We start from the raw sequence: 21,246 nt of genomic DNA on the forward strand, positions 1-21,246 counted from the left end.
AAAATTAGTTTTCACAAAAAAAGTAATAAATAAAATCAGTAAGGATGCTGAAAATTCAGCTTTATTTCACAATATTACTGATTTATTTTTTGATAAATGCAGCCTTGGAGAGAAAACATTAAAAACCCTAAACTTTTGAACTGTAGTGTGTATATAATTAAACTTAAAAAAACAACAACACAGAAGTATTTCCAAAATTGTATTTTGAAGACAAGTAGTGCTTACAAAGTTTTTTTTTTTTTTTTCAAGTGATGACATGAACAACCCTGTTCAAACTGACTTTTGTACAGTAAATATGAAATTCATTTATAGCAGGCTTATTAACCCTCAAGTGTTTTTTTTCTTCTTCTTTTTTTTTTTTTTTTACTTTTTTTTTCAGAGTGGAGCTGGTTACATGTACACAAACATTTACCCAGAACTGATTCGTCTTTTCTTTGCAGTCACTGAAATGCAGTCCAGTTCTAAAAACATCAAAAAGTCCTCTGCCGCTACACTCTGTCAGCCTCAGGATAAATATATCTGCAGATGCTCTTCAGGTTTCTCCTGTGGCCGCCTGCGGTGGAGACGCAGCCTCTGGCGCTAACCGCACCCAAACACCACTCGGCCCAGGGCGCTGGAAGAATAAGGGAATCCCATGGACGAAGCCACGGCTCTGGAAGAGGCACCTCCAGGATTTTAACACAAACACTGCTTTCAGCATTTTCTTCACAGAAGAAAACCCCCTCAAGGCCTGTGAAACCTGATGGAGAGGAGAGAAATCAACAAAGGTGCCTTTCGCAATCACAAACGATATAATAGGGACAAGGCTGTTGCATCAATCAGTTATTTTTAGTAAGAGCATGCATAAGAGCTCTAATGGCCACTAATGTTATGATTATGTCGAGAGGAACCTCTTATCCAAAACAATTCATGTCAAGGTGACACATTCATGCTTTTTATACGCAAACGCATTTGTGGCCCTGTCTTTTTTGACCAGGCTGTTTGGATTTTGTGGATCTAAAAATAGTGCAGGCAGATCTGTGAGTGCTGTACACGCATACTGACCTTGTTAGGTGTTTGCTTGAAGCATGGACCTCCATCTCAGTGCTTTTGAACTCGTTCAGCTCTTTACGGATGGCCGCCTGTGGAATCGCAAATAAAAGCCACTTAAGCGCATCCTCCAGTAACATGCGCACTCCATAATGAGTCAACCGAGTCACATGGGCAGAGCAAGAAGACTACTGACACAAATTAGATTGCTTTTTAGTAACTAGATTTGCTGACATCAGCTCTTTGCAGGGTTCGTACGGATGCTTGAAATCCTTAAAAATGCTTGAATTTTGCATAAAACTAAAATAAAAATGCACTCGAGTCTACGCGTGTGGCTGTAGTGTATCTACCAGTCTTTTTTGATGTGCGCCCTCTGATGGAGTGGCAGGCAGATGATCGGAGGTAGCCGCGGCAGTGAGCGTTGGCTTGAAAACGACAAATAAAAATTATGGTTAAAACGAAGACTAAATCCTCGAGTACTAGCAGCTGAAAATGCCGGAGTTTTGTTCAGTGCATGTGCCAAATGAATGAATTTGTTTTTCATGCTACTAAACTAAACAATGTGAAGAATGTGCCATTCGTGCCATTTCCCCACACACAATCTTTTTTAAACATTCCTTAATGTATTCTATTAATCGACAGCATTTACGTGTGTGGCGCAGCTTTGTGTACAGCTGTTACCGGGGAAACCGATATATTTCTGCTGCTCCAAAAGCGCCCCCTACTGGCAGAGGGTAAATGTGTAAGAACCATGTCTTTGTCTCATACCTTGTCAGCAGCAGACAGTCTTGTCCAGGGTTTGTCAGCTCTCCTGTCATAGTCCTGGGCTTTGGCCACCTCCACATAGTCACTGAAGCGGATCAGAATCTTTCTTTCTCTTAGTTCATCAACTGTTGGCCTCTGGTTGAGCTGTGAGATTAAAAAAATGATGTTATTAATGGGGCTGCATACCAGTTATGAGATACATGTCCATGTTGCAAGTAACGCATTGTTTGCAAGTAAAGTCCATGTTTTCTCCAGGGACTGAAATCGCAATTGACCAATGAAATTCACTGGTTCCACTAGTGACAGAGACACTCAGGAGTTGAAAGTGCAGTCTGCCTAAAGATGAGCCTTAAAGGGGTCCTATTATGCTTTTTCACTTTTTGAATTTTAGTCAGTGTGTATGTTTGGGCATAAAAAAGATCTTCAAACTTACAAATCTCAAAGTCCACTCCAAAGGGAGATATTTCGTTTAAAAAAAATCCCTTTTCAAGAACTACAACGAGCGGCTCGTTTGGACTACAGCATTTGTTTTCCGGGTTTTGTGATATCACAAAGCGGCCCATTAGAATATCATTAAAATAATTCCCGCCTTCCTGAAATTCGATTGGTTGGGGGGTGGGGAGGGGAGGGGCGAGGTTAGAACGCTTGGTCGAGTGCATCAGACAAGAGGACGACGAAGAAGAAGTGCTGCTGTAGCCTCAAGGTTTCGCAAGTTATTACACATGCACCTGAATAATTATGTATGTAAATACACTGAACAAAATTTTTTTAAATGTAGCTTACAGAGCTCAGTCATTTCTGGCATGTCAGTGAAATTGTCTCTTTTCTTCTCATCAAACTCTATGGTCTGAATACTTTAATGGAGGTTCTCTCAATCTGATGCAACTAATTCTGAACATTATTAGTCCACAAAATTGCTTTACCCCTCTGAAAACCACTGCTTGTCCTTGACTGATGCATCTTTATTCAGCTCTAGACAATGTTTTATAATGTCTTACTGCAAGTAGCAATATTAGCAGAAGTTCAAAACACAAAGCAAAACAAACCACAAAACACCAAGCAAAGCATAACACAAAACAAAACCGAACAACACAACACAGCAAAGCAAAACAAAACAAACAACGCAAAACCAAACAGCACAGCAAAGCAAAACAAACCACAAAACAAAGAAAAGCAAAACAAAATACAACAAAACAAATCAAAACAAAAAAGCACAACACAGCTAAACAAAAAAACACAGAAAAAATAAAGCAAACCACAAAAACAATACAGCTGAGCAAACCAAACCACAAAGCAAAATAAACAAAACAAAACTCAAAGCAAGACAAACAATAGCAAACCAGAAAACAGCAACGCAAAAGCAAAGCAAAGCATTGTTGTTGCAGTCTGTGGAAGGTTCTCAATCGCTTGTATCACTACACCAAACGTGAGCAGTGCATCATGTACTGAACTGAACTTCTGAAGTCGAAGGCAGGTGATATAATCAAATGAAAGCTGTAGTGGATTTATTCCCTCAGATTAACTCCAATCCTCAATCAACTGTAATCCCAGTTTCTGCTATGTACTTTACATCAGATTACAAGCCACTGTACACATACTAACACTACGTTTGCACAAAATCTGTTTTCATAACCTGTTTCACAAGTTCACTTGTCTATATAATCCTTAAGTGATATAGGTAAACATATCTGCTGTCCGTAACGAAGGAGATTGAGCATACGACTCGAGCACAAAGCTTCCCAGTGTAATTAACAGATCAAAATTAGTAGCTAAATTAATAGTAGAATTAAGGTTGACAGTGTATGTTGGTTATAACAGGTTTGTTTGGCAAAAAAAAAAAAGTATTAAGCAGTCCCTGAAGATGACATTTTCATGTATTTCCAAAAACGTCCTGAAGAGGGCAGTGTAATATTTTATATACTTATATATATACCGTATAGTCAACATATATTTATGACTTACTTGGCAAGCTTCATTTCAATCTGTTGACGGATCTCCTGTCTCTCCTGGTCGCTCCGCACAGGAAAAATGTTCTTATCCTCCAGCTCCTGTTTGCTGGGACGATTCCGAAGCTTCACAGCCAGCAGTTCCTTCTTCATCCTCCTTGGCAATGTGCCTGCACACGTTTGCCATATAATTCATAACTTACTGACAGAACAACCCAAAGTAATCCAGATTTCCAGACAAAAATGACCAATGATCGATCTCTTTTGCTACTTTTATTATACAATATGAAAAAACACAATGATACAATGATAATATCATGGCAAACATACAAATTCTACCTGATTGTCTAGCTATAATAAATCATTGCAGTAGCTATCTAATGACATATTAGGTGTAAAAAAGTTACAAGTATTAAAAGTTATGTGGTAAACCCACCAGAAATGACAGATTCGTTCCAGCTGTCAATATCGTAGATAATTCCTGAAGCGTCAGTGAAGCAGTGGTCCTGTCGAACATTTTCCTTGTTTTCCTCCGCTTCCTTTCTGCTTTCACCATCTCCACTTGGCTCTCGCTCAATGCTAAAGAAAGAGACACATTTTAATGTGATACATTAGTAATAACTATTGAAAATGCTTATAAAACCTTTTATAAAATGTCTTTCTGAAATCGAGCAATAATAAAAATAGGGTAACATCCTCACCTGTCCTGCCTGAGCTTTGTTGCCAGTGCTCGATGCAGTTCTTCTATTATACAGCTAGGGGGCAGTAGTGGATGTATGCTGCCTATATGAGGCGACCCCACAGGATTAGTAAAAGGCCCTCTTAAAACTACAGGACTAGGGCCGTCAGGGACTCTATACAGTTCTTTTTGAAGAAAAGAGTTTGACTGAGGCACTGATGTGATGACGACTTTACTTGGGTCTGTGGAAATAAAAAAATGCATTCGTATACTGAAATATTATCTTATAATTTTATCTGAGTTTCATTATGTGAAAATGAACATACCTTCTTCCATGCTTAGCTGAGAAACGAGATTGCCATGACCGCTTGGAGGAGACTGTTCCTGCAGTTCATCTTCCTCATCTTCGTCTCTGTCTTCTTCATCTTCCTCAACATCTTCATTCTCATTTACGGAAGAAACCGCCTCCTCGTCTTCCTCCCCTTCCTCGTTTGAATTTGGCTCTTCCGTTGTCTCATTGTCCTGCACAGAATCTACCACTGATAGGAAGCAAAGAAATCATAGTTTAAACTATTAGGAACGGAATTCAAACATGTGGTTAATTGGTAATGTTGTTTAATTGTCAAGGATTATATTTGCAAAAAATAATGACCGTTTCCAGACAGGTTTCCCGATCACTCCCCATGTACTCTATTGGTCGGTCAAACAGTTAGGGCCGCCCAGAACTCCTGCTATTGGCTGAGCAAATAGCAGTACTCAAAAGTTTTGAATAGTTATGTTTTTTTTGTTTTGTTTTTTATTTACTTATTTAAATACTTACATACATCAAAGCTTTGGATGGTACAGTATCATGGTTTCCACAAAAACATTAAACAGAATTTTTTTTTTTAACATTGATAATGATAAGAAATGTTTATTGAGCAGCAAATCAGCGTATTAGAATAATTTCATCATGGCTGCTGAAAAGTCATCTTTGCCATCAAAAAATTTTATTACTTTTTAAAATATATTCAAATGGATAATAGTTGTTTTAAATTGTAATAATATTTCACAATATTACTGTTTTTACTGTATTTTTGATCAAATGAATACAGCCTTGCTGAATTCTCTATTATTCCAAATTTTTGACCAGTAGTGTGTGTGTGTGTGTATATATATATACACATACACACACACACACACACTACCGCTCAAAAGTTTGGGATCAGTAAGACTTGTAATGTTTTTTAAAGAAGTCTCTTATGCCCATCAAGGCTGCATTTATTTGATCAAAAATACAGAAAAAACAGAAATCTTGCAAAATGTTATTACAATATAAAATAATGGTTTCTATTTTAATACACTTTAAAATATAATTTATTTCTGTGATGCAAAGCTGAATTTCCATCAGCCATTACTTCAGTCTAAAGTGTCACATGATCCTTCAGAAATCATTCTAATATACTGATTTATTATTAGAATTATCAATGTTGGCAACAGTTGTGCTGCCAATTTTTTTTTTTTGGAAACTGCGATACTTTTTCAGGATTCTTTGATGAATAAAAAGTTTAAAAGAATAGAATTTATTCAAAATATAAATCTTTTCTAACAATATAAATCTTTGCTATCACTTCTTAACAATTTAACACATCCTGGTAATGTTGTTTAATTGTCAAGGATTATATTTGCAAAAAATAATGACCGTTTCCAGACAGGTTTCCCGATCACTCCCCATGTACTCTATTGGTCGGTCAAACAGTTAGGGCCGCCCAGAACTCCTGCTATTGGCTGAGCAAATAGCAGTACTCAAAAGTTTTGAATAGTTATGTTTTTTTTGTTTTGTTTTTTATTTACTTATTTAAATACTTACATACATCAAAGCTTTGGATGGTACAGTATCATGGTTTCCACAAAAACATTAAACAGAATTTTTTTTTTTAACATTGATAATGATAAGAAATGTTTATTGAGCAGCAAATCAGCGTATTAGAATAATTTCATCATGGCTGCTGAAAAGTCATCTTTGCCATCAAAAAAATTAATTACTTTTTAAAATATATTCAAATGGATAATAGTTGTTTTAAATTGTAATAATATTTCACAATATTACTGTTTTTACTGTATTTTTGATCAAATGAATACAGCCTTGCTGAATTCTCTATTATTCCAAATTTTTGACCAGTAGTGTGTGTGTGTGTATATATATATATACACATACACACACACACACACACTACCGCTCAAAAGTTTGGGATCAGTAAGACTTGTAATGTTTTTTAAAGAAGTCTCTTATGCCCATCAAGGCTGCATTTATTTGATCAAAAATACAGAAAAAACAGAAATCTTGCAAAATGTTATTACAATATAAAATAATGGTTTCTATTTTAATACACTTTAAAATATAATTTATTTCTGTGATGCAAAGCTGAATTTCCATCAGCCATTACTTCAGTCTAAAGTGTCACATGATCCTTCAGAAATCATTCTAATATACTGATTTATTATTAGAATTATCAATGTTGGCAACAGTTGTGCTGCCAATTTTTTTTTTTTGGAAACTGCGATACTTTTTCAGGATTCTTTGATGAATAAAAAGTTTAAAAGAATAGAATTTATTCAAAATATAAATCTTTTCTAACAATATAAATCTTTGCTATCACTTCTTATCAATTTAACACATCCATGCTGAATAAAAGGTTAAAAATGTACTGACCCCAAACTTTGAACGGTAGTGTAAATTGTTAGAAAAGATTTCTATTTTAAATAAATGCTTTTTTAAAACTTTTTATTCATCAAAGAATCCTGAAAAAAGTATCACATGTTCCAAAAAAATATTAAGCAGCACAACAGTTTCCAGCACTGATAATAAATCACCATATTAGAATGATTTCTGAAGGATCATGTGACACTGAACACTGGACTAATGGCTGATGGAAATTCAGCTTTGCATCACAGAAATAAATTATATTTTAAAGTGTATTAAAATAGAAACCATTATTTTATATTGTAATAACATTTTGCAAGATTTCAGTTTTTTTTTATCAAATAAATGCAGCCTTGATGGGCATAAGAGACTTCTTTAAAAAACATTACAAGTCTTACTGATCCCAAAATTTTGAGCGGTAGTATATATATATGTTTTATTTACAGTAAATATAAATAATTATGTATAATTAATTATACATAAAAATGATAAAGAGCACTCACCAGTAGGGAGATTGTCTTGCTCTGAGCTGAGGTACTCCATCCTACTGATGCTAAGAATGGGCCCTTGAGAGCCAGGTAGCCGGATCTCAGCATCGGAGATGCCCTGGATGGGAGAGCTGAGGTCTGGAGAGTTAAGTCCACAAGCCAAGGCCACATCTGCACACAGAGGAACAGTGTTTTCACACTTTCAAGTTTGCATTAGATTGCTCAACTCACAAACATTCATCAACACATGTTACGCAACATATACATACGCATGACCAGTTTCTTTCACACTAGCCCCATCTGTGCCATCTTCTGGATGACATGATGTGGGTACTGTAGGTGTTTGTGACTTTGACTTTGAGATGTTATTTGAGATCTTCATGGTGGTGCTAGAAAGTGAACAGCTATACATTTTGCTGATTGTAAACGTCTGGCTCTTGATTTCTCCAAATTATCTCTCCAGTTATGCCAGGGGTTCACGTGTGCTGTTCAGAAGCATCATACAGACACAGACCTAAATTGAAGATTTATGTATTTGAATTGCATATAAAATTGACATCCATTTGGATTAGTTAAAACGTAAACAAACTAAAAAAAAAATGAAGTGATGCATCTTTATTAGTCATACATAAATATTTTTGAGTGTAGTTGCAACTTTACTTGAAATTAAATGGTCAGTCCAATAACAGATCATGAACACCTGCCATGTTTTCCCAATAGAACAAAATGTAAAAGATACTTATACAATAAAAATGCATGCTGATCACTTCATTTGCTATCTGGATTGGTGGATTTGAACCTGGGTCCCCATAAACACTAAATATATATCATTAGAGACTCGCATCTTACTCTTAAAGAGTATTTACTCATCCTCATCCAAACCTGTATGACTTTCTTTCTTCTGCGGAGCACAAAAGTGAACAAAAAACATCTTGGCTATGAGTGATCTTCAATCTCTTAAAGAGTATTTACTCATCCTCATCCAAACCTGTATGACTTTCTTTCTTCTGCGGAGCACAAAAGTGAACAAAAAATGTTCATACAATAAGGGTCAGTGGGGTCTAGAACAACATTGGTACCCACTAGCTTTTATTGTATGTACAAAAACAGTTGAAACATTTTTCCAAATATCTTGTTTTATGTTCCACAAAAGAAAGAAAGTCATACAGTACAGGTCTGGAATGACATGATGGTGAGTAAATGGTGATGGAATTTTCATTTTTGGGGGAACTATCATTTTTAAAGAAGAATTACTAAGAAGTGAAAAGTTACTGGTTTCCTCTGCTGTTTGTTTTCATAGGATTGACTTTGCCTGCTCTTTCCCAATCTCAAAACCATCAGACATCCTCCCTCATCCTCTGCAAGCATCTACTATCATTTGTGTATCACTTCCTCCTCTAACTTTGACTGGATGATGATATTGTCTCATTATGTAACTAAACTGTTTCTAAAGCTGTCTGCTATCAGTACACTCATTTCATGCTTGATTAACAGATCTCTTACCTCTGGCACTGTTCCATTAGAACTAAAAACTGATGCGGACACCCTAATTCTCAGGAAACTTTGTCTAGGTCCTTCTGTGTTAAATAATTACAGACCTATCACAAACCATTGCTGAACAGAGCTGTTGCCTCTCAACTAGTGCTGCACCAAGTTTCTTATATTCTATACAAGCCTTACTAGGCAGAATATTGTCCTTTACATACAGTAGCAGGGACAGATCTCTGTGGGGCCATAATTGACCTCCTCCTTTTTGCTGAATCAGGGGTGCTTAATATTCAACTCCTTCTGGACCTCAAGTCTTTATTGGATTCTGTCATTTAGATGTTGGCATTGGCATCACTGACACTGGAAACTCTCCTCTGGTTCTGTCCTTCAATGACAAACAGCAGTTTCTCCATCCTCCATCACTCCTGTTATCTGCTGTGTTCCCCAGGGTTCTGTTTTAGGATCTCTTTCTTTTAGCCCAAACTAAATTAATGTCTCTATAGATATTAGTAAAGTGCTAGTTACGGGTGCACTGATATTAAAATTCTGGCCAATACTGATAAGCTGATAATTATTTTCTTGTTATGGTCAATAACCAATAAATGGTCGATATTAAAATGTAATACTTTATTGTCTAAATAAATTAAAATTAAAATACTAGAAACTAAAATAAGTAATTTTAAACACCACAAGTGAATTTAGGCATCACGACATTATAATGTGCAATATGAAAAAATGGATATACATTTTGATATTAGCTAAAGATTACATTCAACAGTGAAATTAAATTAAAATGAGCTATTAATGACCTACCTATCACTCATAGCCATCCATATATTTATGGTCCACAGCCTCCTAATTTTGTTAGTTTTGTTTTCCGCTTATATTACACTATTTTGTGTTACCCCACATCATTGAATAATGTCTTGCAATATTTCCCTATTCATAAATCTCTGTTAATTGTCTTTGTTATGAATTGGAAATAAAACAATATTTTTATCACCTTTTTTTTATAAAAGGTACTTTTACATTACTCGACACTCAAAATATTTCATCAAACACATATTTGCAAGTTCATTTGTATTATCAACATAGCCATGTTTTCAGTAATAAGCTAAATTAAAATAAAAGTGAAACAAAGCCCAGCTTGTCTTACCTGTAGAGCTCTGCTTCAGCTTCTCGTTTTTCTTTTTCCTCCATTTCCACGGCCTGAAAATACGCCCCAGTGTGGCCAGCTTGCTGTGGCGCCGGATGGGAGGGGTGTGGACTCCACTCACCAAACAGCTGGAGCACAGCACCTTCTGCTGCTCCATCACATCTGTAACACACAAGACAGACTGGAACCATCAGCATCTAGCAGTGACATCCAACGGTATGACAGATGATACTGATTTTGAAAGACCCATGAGACTGAAACTGGCTGCTTCATTTAGAAAAGCACCTAATCTGATTGGAGCCATGTTTCAGTGGATTTATTTGTCTAAGCCCATTCTGCTCATTTAAAACTACAGAGCAGATTAAAAACAGACTGTGACACACTAATCAACCTATGGAGAGAGTTAGATGAACTTTAAAGACCCCACTGAATCAAATTTGAATGTTTAATTTTTTAGAATGTTTAGAAGCACTTTAAATACATATTAATACATTAGAATAATTTTATTTTATTTTATTTTATTTTCAAGGTACATTATGGGCTGTTCATTAAATGCAGACACTACTGTTGTGTGTTGTCACAGGATCAACTCTGGATTTCTGAATTTCCTATTTATTTTAGAAGCATTTTAAATACTTCAATACAATTTATTTTATTTTTACACTTACTGCTGTTTGTCGTCACAGGATTGACTCAGGGTTGCTGATTTTCAGACTTATTTTTAGAAGCACTTTAAATACTTTAATAATTATTAAGAATTAGTTAGTTCTAATCAAATCTAATCTATCTGTCTGTCTATCTATCTACAAAACTGCCTGGACGAATGGTCAGTCCATCACAGGGATTTTATTGTTTTCCAAAAATGTTTTTATTTAATTTTTTTTACAATTTCTTTTATTCAGGGTACATTATGGGCAGATATTTTTGTGCAGGTTGGTCATATTTTATAACAACATTAGGAAAATCTATTATATATATAATTATAAAGCTTTACATCATTATTAACATAATTTTAAATAGTGACATACAATTGTCATGATACTATAAATTACATATATTCATAAAATTCATATCTGAATATGGATGGGATCCACAAATGATAGTAGTTTTTCTGTTTTGTTTTGTTGCTTTTAGTTATATCCTTTAGCTATGAGGCTATTTATGTGCGTGTGTACTGATTTTAAATTTGCAGTCTTTCTCGTCAGGGAAAACAGACCGGAAATTATGTCATTTCCTGCTTAAACGAAGGCAATTACATAGCATGTATCTCTTCGAACTTTTCTATTATTTGTCTATACAAATTTCCTATTATAGTCTTTCAGTTTTGAGCTTAAGCACAAATACATCTGCCTACATGAACACACACACACACACACCCCCCCATGCGGCTGTGAATAAGTCGGCAGTGGTTTATCGCCAAAGAACAATTGCATATTTTAACATAAGAGCCTCTATAACACCAAACAGCAGCTTCATATCCTCCAGCAGGCTAGGTCTAATCCTTTTAAATATTCACACGCAGGAAAAGCTCCATTCATAGAGCAAATGAGTCAATGCTCTGCGAAACACTCTGTTACTGAAATAGTGTAGTGTGGGCAGCGAGCGAGTGCCATCACAAACCCAGAGGCGCCGCACCGCGCCACATGCGCGGAGGTCCTCTGATCATTGACCACATAAGAAAAGAAGCGGGTCAATCGACTGAGCGTCTCTGCCCAAGTAACCAGCAGTATAAGGAATCCAGGTCAAGCCTGAAAACTGTGTGGCGCGGCGAGTCATCAAAGCCAGGGTCAGCAAAGCCTAGCTGTTACTATGGTTACTGCTCCCCCAGATGCAGCAGCAGCAGAGCAAAGCCCCGTCGGAGGCAGAATCCGAGCGCTGTACGAGGGGCTGCCACTGTCTTACGAAAGGGAAGATGGGGAAATGGGCAGGGGAGGGGGGAACGGGGGTCTGTTGCTATACGGAAGCGCTGGCAGAAGACCTCCAACAGCCAATCAGGGCCCAACACTAGCCTTAGAAGGGGCTGGCATCACGCTGGACAATCTGTTGGAATGGAAAACAGAATAAAAATGCTAATTTATGGAATATTAGCTAATATTAACATATCGGTGGGTGCAGTAACAACGGATGTTGATCTGTTACACAATGCTATTAAGAAGTACGGTTATGAAAGCAGGAGAAGTTTTAAAAGGAGTAGTAATTATTAACCAGTACATCTGACAATATTTGAATGAATATCTGTGCAGTTATTCATGAAGTAAGCAACAGGAGAGCAAAGCACCACAAATGCCTGCATGCTGGCTGTACGCCACAGATGCCCAATATCTCAAAAACACCTGCCAAAACCATTGCTATAAGACTCTGAATGAGCGAATGGATATATGTTTTACAATACAAAGTGTATTAATTCTATAATCATTATAATACAAAAGAGGACAAAATTACAGTGCAGAACACACCCACTTTTATTGTAATAGCAAACCTGAAGCAGTACTGTATGCCAGGGTTATTATCGTAAAGTAAAAACTAAAACTAAAACCATAAAAAAAAAAATTTTGTTACCTGAATCAAAATAAATATTTACTGAAATAAAATAAAATATTATTTACTGAAATAAAAAATAAAACTTATTTTATTTCAGCTAAGGCCAAGGCAACATTTCTCATTTTTGTTTAGTTTAACTTCAAGTACTAAAATAACTAAAACTAAATAAACTAATAAATAAAAATGAATAAAAACTATATAGACATATTTAGAAAAAAACTATTAAAAATGGCAAAAACACACAACAAAAATACTAAAACTTTAACTAAAATGAAAGTGAAAATACAAAAATAAAATATAATACCAAAAATATTGACAAAAACTATAATAGTACATCGGCGATACTAAAATAACACTGGTTTATATTTTTATTGCGACAATAGTAGTCTTAGTTCCAGGCACTACTATTGTAGAACCAATCCCGATACATAAAATATGATAATAAAATCAAATAAATAAAAGGGAGATCAATCCGTGTATCATTCGATCATTCGTTTTTTGATTTAATATTGAAAGTAGAAAAATTAGAAAATTCCTTTTTCATTTTTTCATTTTTTTTCCAAAAAACGAAAAACGAGAATTCAGCTTAAATTTACGTTTTTCGTTCATGGGTGGAAAATGTTAATATTTGAATATCACAGCATCAATGTCTGTCAAAAAATAACGTGCACAATACACGGAAATAGTACAAGCATTACTTGGAAAATCCACACTAGCGGATGTTTTGACTTTGACTGTCATGAAGAAAGAGAAACTGGCAGCCTGAGCAGCTTCATCGTGCAGTCTGTCAGAGACCGTAACGTACGTAATACATGAGTGTAAATTTGTTCTTCACTCGCTGAAATTGAAAGGTCATTTTATAAAACTTATATACTTATTTATAAACGTTTGATCACTATCTTCTCAGTTGTTTAAATGATTAGGCAGTTATGAAGGTTTGATAAAATGCTGTTTAATTTTCCAATAAAAGATTATATGTTTTTTACATGATTTGTTACATTTAATTACCCTTTAGAAGATTTTGAGCAGAATACTGTATCAATGCCATTCTGGATTAAATATATGAGAGGAATTAAGCATCAAAGAAAACATGTGTCTATGTCATTCCCAAGAACATCCTTAAATGGTCCATAATACTTCATATATGTATGTTTTTAATACATACATCTCAACTCATACATTTCCAGCTCAGGCAAAATACTCTGGAGAATATAAACCTTTTATATCAAACAAACAATTTCAAGTTGAAATTCAGTTTGAACCTCTACACTCAGATGTGATGGATGCCTTATTTAATAAAGCTCTTCGGCATTGGGAGAGGCTTTAAGTAAATGTATGTAAATGTAATGGAGTTGCTTATGGTCTGTCCTCTGAGGCTTGTTTTGGAGATGCTGACCATATAAACAGGAAGCGTGCAAAACCCATTTGTCTGCAGTAGATAGATACTGAGAGCAGTTATTGTAATGTCACCCCAGAGATGAAAGTGAGAGATTGAGAATATTATTCAATTCATCAGTGACTAAAGATGCAATCATAGCAGACACATGAACGTGGGCCTCATTGTAAGTGGTTGGGCCAGGGGGGCTCCATATTAGGGGCTAGTTGTGCTGTTTAGGGCTGATCTGAGACCAGTTTTGTTTGTTTTTTACAGCCAGTGTAAACAGACACAATATTCTGTTGCGTTAATATTTGAATATCACAGCATCAATGTCTGTCAAAAAATAATGTGCACAATGCACGGAAATAGTACAAGCATTACTTGGAAAATCCACACTAGCGGATGTTTTGACTTTGACTGTCACGAAGAAAGAGAAACTGGCAGCCTGAGCAGCTTCATCGTGCAGTCTGTCAGAGACCGTAACGTACGTAATACATGAGTGTAAATTTGTTCTTCACTCGCTGAAATTGAAAGGTAATTTTATAAAACTTATATACTTATTTATAAACGTTTGATCACTATCTTCTCAGTTGTTTAAATGATTAGGCAGTTATGAAGGTTTGATAAAATGCTGTTTAATTTTCCAATAAAAGATGATATGTTTTTTACATGATTTGTTACATTTAATTACCCTTTAGAAGATTTTGAGCAGAATACTGTATCAATGCCATTCTGGATTAAATATATGAGAGGAATTAAGCATCAAAGAAAACATGTGTCTATGTCATTCCCAAGAACATCCTTAAATGGTCCATAATACTTCATATATGTATGTTTTTAATACATACATCTCAACTCATACATTTCCAGCTCAGGCAAAATACTTTGGAGAATATAAACCTTTTATATCAAACAAACAATTTCAAGTTGAAATTCAGTTTGAACCTCTACACTCAGATGTGATTGATGCCTTATTTAATAAAGCTCTTCGGCATTGGGAGAGGCTTTAAGTAAATGTATGTAAATGTAATGGAGTTGCTTATGGTCTGTCCTCTGAGGCTTGTTTTGGAGATGCTGACCATATAAACAGGCAGCGGGCAAAACCCATTTGTCTGCAGTAGATAGATACTGAGAGCAGTTATTGTAATGTCACCCCAGAGATGAAAGTGAGAGATTGAGAATATTATTCAATTCATCAGTGACTAAAGATGCAATCATAGCAGACACATGAACGTGGGCCTCATTGTAATTGGTTGGGCCAGGGGGGCTCCATATTAGGGGCTAGTTGTGCTGTTTAGGGCTGATCTGAGACCAGTTTTGTTTGTTTTTTACAGCCAGTGTAAACAGACACAATATTCTGTTGCATAAAGAGGCCCTATACAAAGATATGAGATCAGATCTGAATTTTCTTGTTCTTTAATTAAGGGAATTTTGTCTTTGATCTGTGTTCAGGGCTACTTTCTTTGGCTTATGCTATTTATATACTGTATACACTACTGTTGAAAAGATTGGGGTTGGTCAATTTTTAAAAATGTTTCTTTTGCAAAAGAAACAATATCATTTATACTGGTTCAGTCAATTGGTCAGAGAGAGTCACAGAGTATGAAAAGTAAACGAATATGTTTTTAATCAACCAAACAGATCAATAAAAGCATTTAAGACTCATGTATACTCACAAAGAATACAACATTTAAAAAATAAAAAATAAAGATGTTTGTGTACATTTTCATAAAATGATAGAAAACCAGGCACATAACCAGGTACATAGAAGTCTTATCAGTATGAAAATACAAGCAGTCAGTTTTCAGAAATCATAAAAGCAGGTAGTTTAGTGTGAGAAATGAGCAGTTCCGGTCCTCCAACAAAAGAAACCCCATAGTTTACCCACTGGCTCAACAACTGTGCAGCCATCTGTCAGAAGACAACTGCCTGCGGTGTAGCCTCCTCAAGATGCTAAAAGTGGAACAGACTAAATAACAAGTCTCTGACGCGGCTTAAAGGGACTCGAGACAGCTCCGAGCTTTGGCCAGTGATGCTTAGGAAAAGCAACAGTAGCTTCTGACATCAAGCAGACCGCTCTATTCTCTGTCACATCTAAGGCTTGACACTGACTTACAGGACCAAGCTGTGATGATGCAAAAAAACGCTGAGCGGATAAAGAAAACTGAAAATTCCAAACAATGCATGCTGGGTATGAGACCATGGACATTGTCCTCTGAATAGGAATCAGTTGTGTAGACTTTCATTTTTCTTTTTTTTCTCTGTAATATAGAGCTGAAGGTGTTAAATTTACTCAAATAGCTCTCCTAAGAAATATGAACATTTCAAGGCCTCATGGTCAAATCTTCAGACAGCAGACAAGGATAAAGTCCATTTCACGCTTTTAAGAGCCTCCAAAGTTAAAGGGATAGTTCACCCAAAAATGGAAGTTCTGTCATCATTTACTCACCCTCACGTCGTTCCAGAACATTTCAATTGTTTTTGTCCAGTCAGTGAAACTCCATTCAGAGGGGTCTAAAACAACACTGGACACCTTTGGAGACATTTTTAAAAGTATCAACAGAAGAAATAATGTCCTATGGGTTTGTGACCACACGAGAGCACGTAAATAATGACAGAATCGTCTTTGTTGGTGAACGATGCCTTTAACTGGCTTATCCTAACCAGCCAGATCTTGACCCACTGCACTGAGTCTCATTCTTACTACTAAGCAGAAGAAGAAATATAACTGTTCCTCAAGATTCATTTATGCAGCTTAATTTACTTCCTTAACTGACTTACATTCTTCATTACATTACTTACTCAGACCAGCATTTAACTCTGGATATCTGTCTGTATCTAGTACTTGTAGTAAAGCAAGAGAATGAATATGAATGATGAATATGCACCCATTCAAAGTTCTTTATTTTTTTCCCCACAATTTCTAAAGAAGTCAATAGTGATTTAAATTTCTTGGTCATGATTTATGTCACAGGTCAAGTTCAGGTCACCCAGCTCACCATGGCTTATATCACTGAATTTGTGATGATAGTCTTACTTGGAAACTCCATAAGCTTCATGCACCTTTAGGCAGCAAACCCTGACACATCAGACAGGTTAATGTTTTGAGATTTTCCATTTATATTCATAATCCATTTATATTCATATAATGACCTTCGGTGCTCACCCTCATGACCAGCTTATCAAGAAAATCTTTAATCTGTAAAATGCAGTCTTTTCAGATAATATTCAGCTACGATCAGGTATACATCTGGATAATATACTGTGTGAAATTACTATTTACCAAGTGGCTCTACATAGTTTATATAAGCTGAGCATTCTCCTTAAAACTGCATCAAAGATATAAAAATTCATTTAACCAAGTGGAGCAGGTCCAAGCTGGTGTGATTGAGTGGAGGCGGGGACTAATTTGCATATTCCTGGGACCATGTACACATTAAATGAGGTATTGGTGTAAATTTATATTCAAGCTATTTTAAGGCATATTTAAGAGATCGTCCAGCCAAAAATTCTGTCACTATTTACTCACCCTCGTGTTGTATGAGTTTCTTTCTTCTGTTGAACACAAAAGAAGACAATTTGAAAAATGTTGGTAACCAAACAGTTGCTGGTAGCCTTTGACTTTCCCAGTATGGAATAAAATATTATGGAAGCCAATGGCTACCAGCAACATTCTTCAAAAGAAGAAAGAAACTGGTTTGGAACAACATGAGAGTGCGTAAATAATGACAGAATTTACATTTTTGCTTGAACTATCCCTTTAAATCTTTTTATTTTATTTTAATGTTGCTCATTAGTAACTACAATCAGGTGGCTTGTGTCTCATACCAAAAATAATTCTATTAATAAACATAGTGAATGAAGACACTGCACTGCAAATACAAAAAAGTCAGATTTACTTGATTCATGTTTTGCCTGTATTACAACTAAAACTCTTGCATGGCGACTCACTTAATCTTAATATTAGAACAGAATGGATTCAAACACAGAACAGAATGGCAACTAAAGACATTAAGGGCACAGAAGCCACAAGCGAGAAGCAAAGGCTCTCTGTGCTAGATGGTCATTGTTGAGAGTGTATTATCTGCCACAGCTGCTGAGTCTCTGTGAGCACAGTATTTGTGGCAGTCATCTGGCCTGGGTCGCTCTCTACGGTGCTGAAGCCCTCGCTGCTTATCCTGCCATTCAGAACGAGCCTCCCGTTGGCCCACATTACCCACAATGCACATCCAGTCCTGCTGCATGTGCAGCTTTCAATGTAAAATGGTGTTTCTCAACTGGGGAGGTAACACCCCCCAGGGGGCTTTCTGAGAGCATCGGGGGGCGCTGGAAGCAATATTTTTGAAAGGGGGGCGCTGAGGTGCTCTTGGGGAGCCTTAGGCGAGTTTACACCAAAAATGTATGAGCTGAAACTTGCCAAAGAAAATGGTCTGCAACGTCCTAACGCCGTGTCTACACTGGATACATCAAAGCGAGCATTCTATATCTATTTGTCCAGTTAGCATGTTACCGCAAGCATCGGAAATATAACGCGGCATGAGTTTACTGTGGGCAACTTAGCGCGCATTCAGTGACAGAATCACTGATTATAATGGGTTCTATGGGCTTTTACGCGCCGTTCGTGTCCGGTGTAGTGGTGTTTTATGCTGACATTTTAAGATAAAATCAATAATTATATTGAAAGGATATTGATTGGATATTGAAAGGATCAATTTAATGGATCCTTGAATTAAAATCGGAATGACCCCATACATTTGAATGGTACTAAATATAATAATAGTCCTCATTATAAACACAAACTGTTTGCATTATGGAGACATTATTTTCCTCTTTAACACTGTAAAGCTTCTTTGTATTGAATTTATACAATCTGTATTGTATAAATCGCTATATAAATAAAGGTGATGACTTGAAAAGATAATAATCAGCTTTAATATTCAGTGACAATGATTAAGACTACATTTTATTTGATAGGGGTGGTAAGGGACCTGAATAATGGGTAGGGGGACACTGGCACAAAACAGGTTGAGAAGCACTGATGTAAAAGGTGTAAGACAGTCATATATGCTGAAAATGATTGCATACGTCAAGCTAATCACAGAATGACACGCTGACAACCGCATCACAAACGCGTTTTGAAAAGCACTTCTGACTCTGACGTGGGCGTGTGATGGTTCAGAATAGAAATATGCCCTAATGTTCGCTGTGAGTATTGCCAAATGTATATATTTGCTCTTTAAAGGTCTTCGTTGACTCTCTGGTGAGTCACTTGAAGTAATTGTCATCCTTCTGCGTCTCTTCATTGTTTTTTCCCACCTCCCCTCCCCTCCCCCGTTTCCCCTTTGCTCACACCCACTCAGTCTCTCTCTTACTCAATCCTTCCCTTGACTCCATCCAAATGCCTTTAAACTGCATTACAGTCATGGTTTCACTTACCGTTCAACACAAACAGACACTTAGGTAACTTTGTCTCATCGGGCAGCTCTAAAATTCATTGAATCACGAACAGCACAATCAACTCAGGTTCAGCTGAGCTACGCCATCCATCCAAGGCAGCTCCGCTCAAGCTTATGAATGAGAAATGAGCTTATGAAATATTTTAGATGGTTCAGGTATGCCGAGAGTGAGGCCTGCTCTTTCCAACAGCATTGCATTCCATATTAACTAGATTTCCTCTGTCAATCACTCAGCAAATGAGAGCCAAGACACTCAAATCTGTTGACTGTGAAGAACAGTGATTACAATTTGAACCCAAATATTGACTCTAATGGCCTCCCATGGGAAAGAAGAATCTCTTTTCATTCAAAAATTTACGTTCAGTAAGATTCTTTAATATTTAAAAAAAAAGATTACATGTATTCACTGATACAGAAATATAGTAAAATCAGTAATATTGTGAAATATTATTACAATTTAAAATAACTGTTTTCTATGATAATATACAGTATATATATATATATTATAAAATGTAATTTATTCCAGTGATGAAAGCTGATTTTTCAGCATCATTACTCTTCAGTCTTCAGTGTCACATAATCCTTCAGAAATTCTACAGTTGTGCAGCTTCATATTTTTGTGGGAATTTTTTCATATTCATATTCATCAACAATTTTTTTCAGGATTCTATAATGAATAAAGTTCAAAAGAACAGCACTGTTTTGAAATAGGATATTTTTGTAACATTATTAATGGATTTACTGTGACTGTTGATCAATTTAATGCATCCTTGCTCCCAAAAATTATTAATGAAAAATTCTTCTGAGAATTATATTGATACTATATGAGATTGATTATTATATGAGAATATTTTTATTTTATTTTTTATGTTGATGTTGTTGTTTCTATTGTTTTAGTAGAAACATTTGAGGCAAAATTGATACTAAAATGGTATATAACTGCTAAGTCTACTGAGCTATTAAAGGGGTCATATGATGCTGCTAAAAAGAACATTATTTTGTGTATTTGGTGTAATGAAATGTGTTTATGCGGTTTAAAAATAAAAAAACACATTATTTTCCACATACTGTACATTATTGTTTAAAAAAACAAAGCTCATCAGTCTGAAAAGCGAGGTGTGCTGTGATTGGCCAGCTATCCAGTGCGTTGTGATTGGCCGAATACCTCAAGCGTGTGACGGAAATGTTACACCCCTCACGTACTGTGGATGCCGTGTCCGGCCGGAGCGATGAGACAAAAACATTAAAACCCATTATAAACAAGGCATTTGTTGCATCCAGTGGACATTCCATATTAACTAGATTTCCTCTGTCAATCGCTCAGCAAATGAGAGCCAAGACACTCAAATCTGTTGACTGTGAAGAACAGTGATTACAATTTGAACCCAAATATTGACTCTAATGGCCTCCCATGGGAAAGAAGAATCTCTTTTCATTCAAAAATTTACGTTCAGTAAGATTCTTTAATATTTAAAAAAAAAGATTACATGTATTCACTGATACAGAAATATAGTAAAATCAGTAATATTGTGAAATATTATTAAGCAGCTTTTCTATAAGCTGAGGAGGGAAATACTATTATATAGAGAAGGTGCGCTGTGTCATTCACACAAATACTAAACACCATCATGGTAACA

At 35.9% G+C, this 21,246-nt stretch overlaps 1 protein-coding gene across 1 annotated transcript in view; it reads right to left on the minus strand.

Annotated features, from left to right (window-relative positions):
• Positions 1 to 770: 770 nt before the first annotated feature.
• Positions 771 to 21,246, minus strand: part of LOC107594405 (phosphatase and actin regulator 3-like) — a 25,493-nt gene continuing 5,017 nt past the window's right edge. Inside the window, exons 2-9 of the mRNA XM_016284429.1 lie at positions 10,235 to 10,396; positions 7,606 to 7,761; positions 4,746 to 4,958; positions 4,442 to 4,661; positions 4,177 to 4,319; positions 3,757 to 3,910; positions 1,798 to 1,972; positions 771 to 1,121 (exon numbers count right to left, since the gene is read on the minus strand). Of these exons, the coding sequence (XP_016139915.1) occupies positions 936 to 1,121; positions 1,798 to 1,972; positions 3,757 to 3,910; positions 4,177 to 4,319; positions 4,442 to 4,661; positions 4,746 to 4,958; positions 7,606 to 7,761; positions 10,235 to 10,396 (1,409 nt within the window). The 3' untranslated portion in view covers positions 771 to 935. The remainder of the gene's footprint in view (positions 1,122 to 1,797; positions 1,973 to 3,756; positions 3,911 to 4,176; positions 4,320 to 4,441; positions 4,662 to 4,745; positions 4,959 to 7,605; positions 7,762 to 10,234; positions 10,397 to 21,246) is intronic.

This window comes from Sinocyclocheilus grahami, unplaced genomic scaffold (genome assembly GCF_001515645.1).
Source record: "Sinocyclocheilus grahami isolate Dianchi unplaced genomic scaffold, SAMN03320097.WGS_v1.1 scaffold10.1, whole genome shotgun sequence".
Taxonomy (NCBI): domain Eukaryota; kingdom Metazoa; phylum Chordata; class Actinopteri; order Cypriniformes; family Cyprinidae; genus Sinocyclocheilus; species Sinocyclocheilus grahami.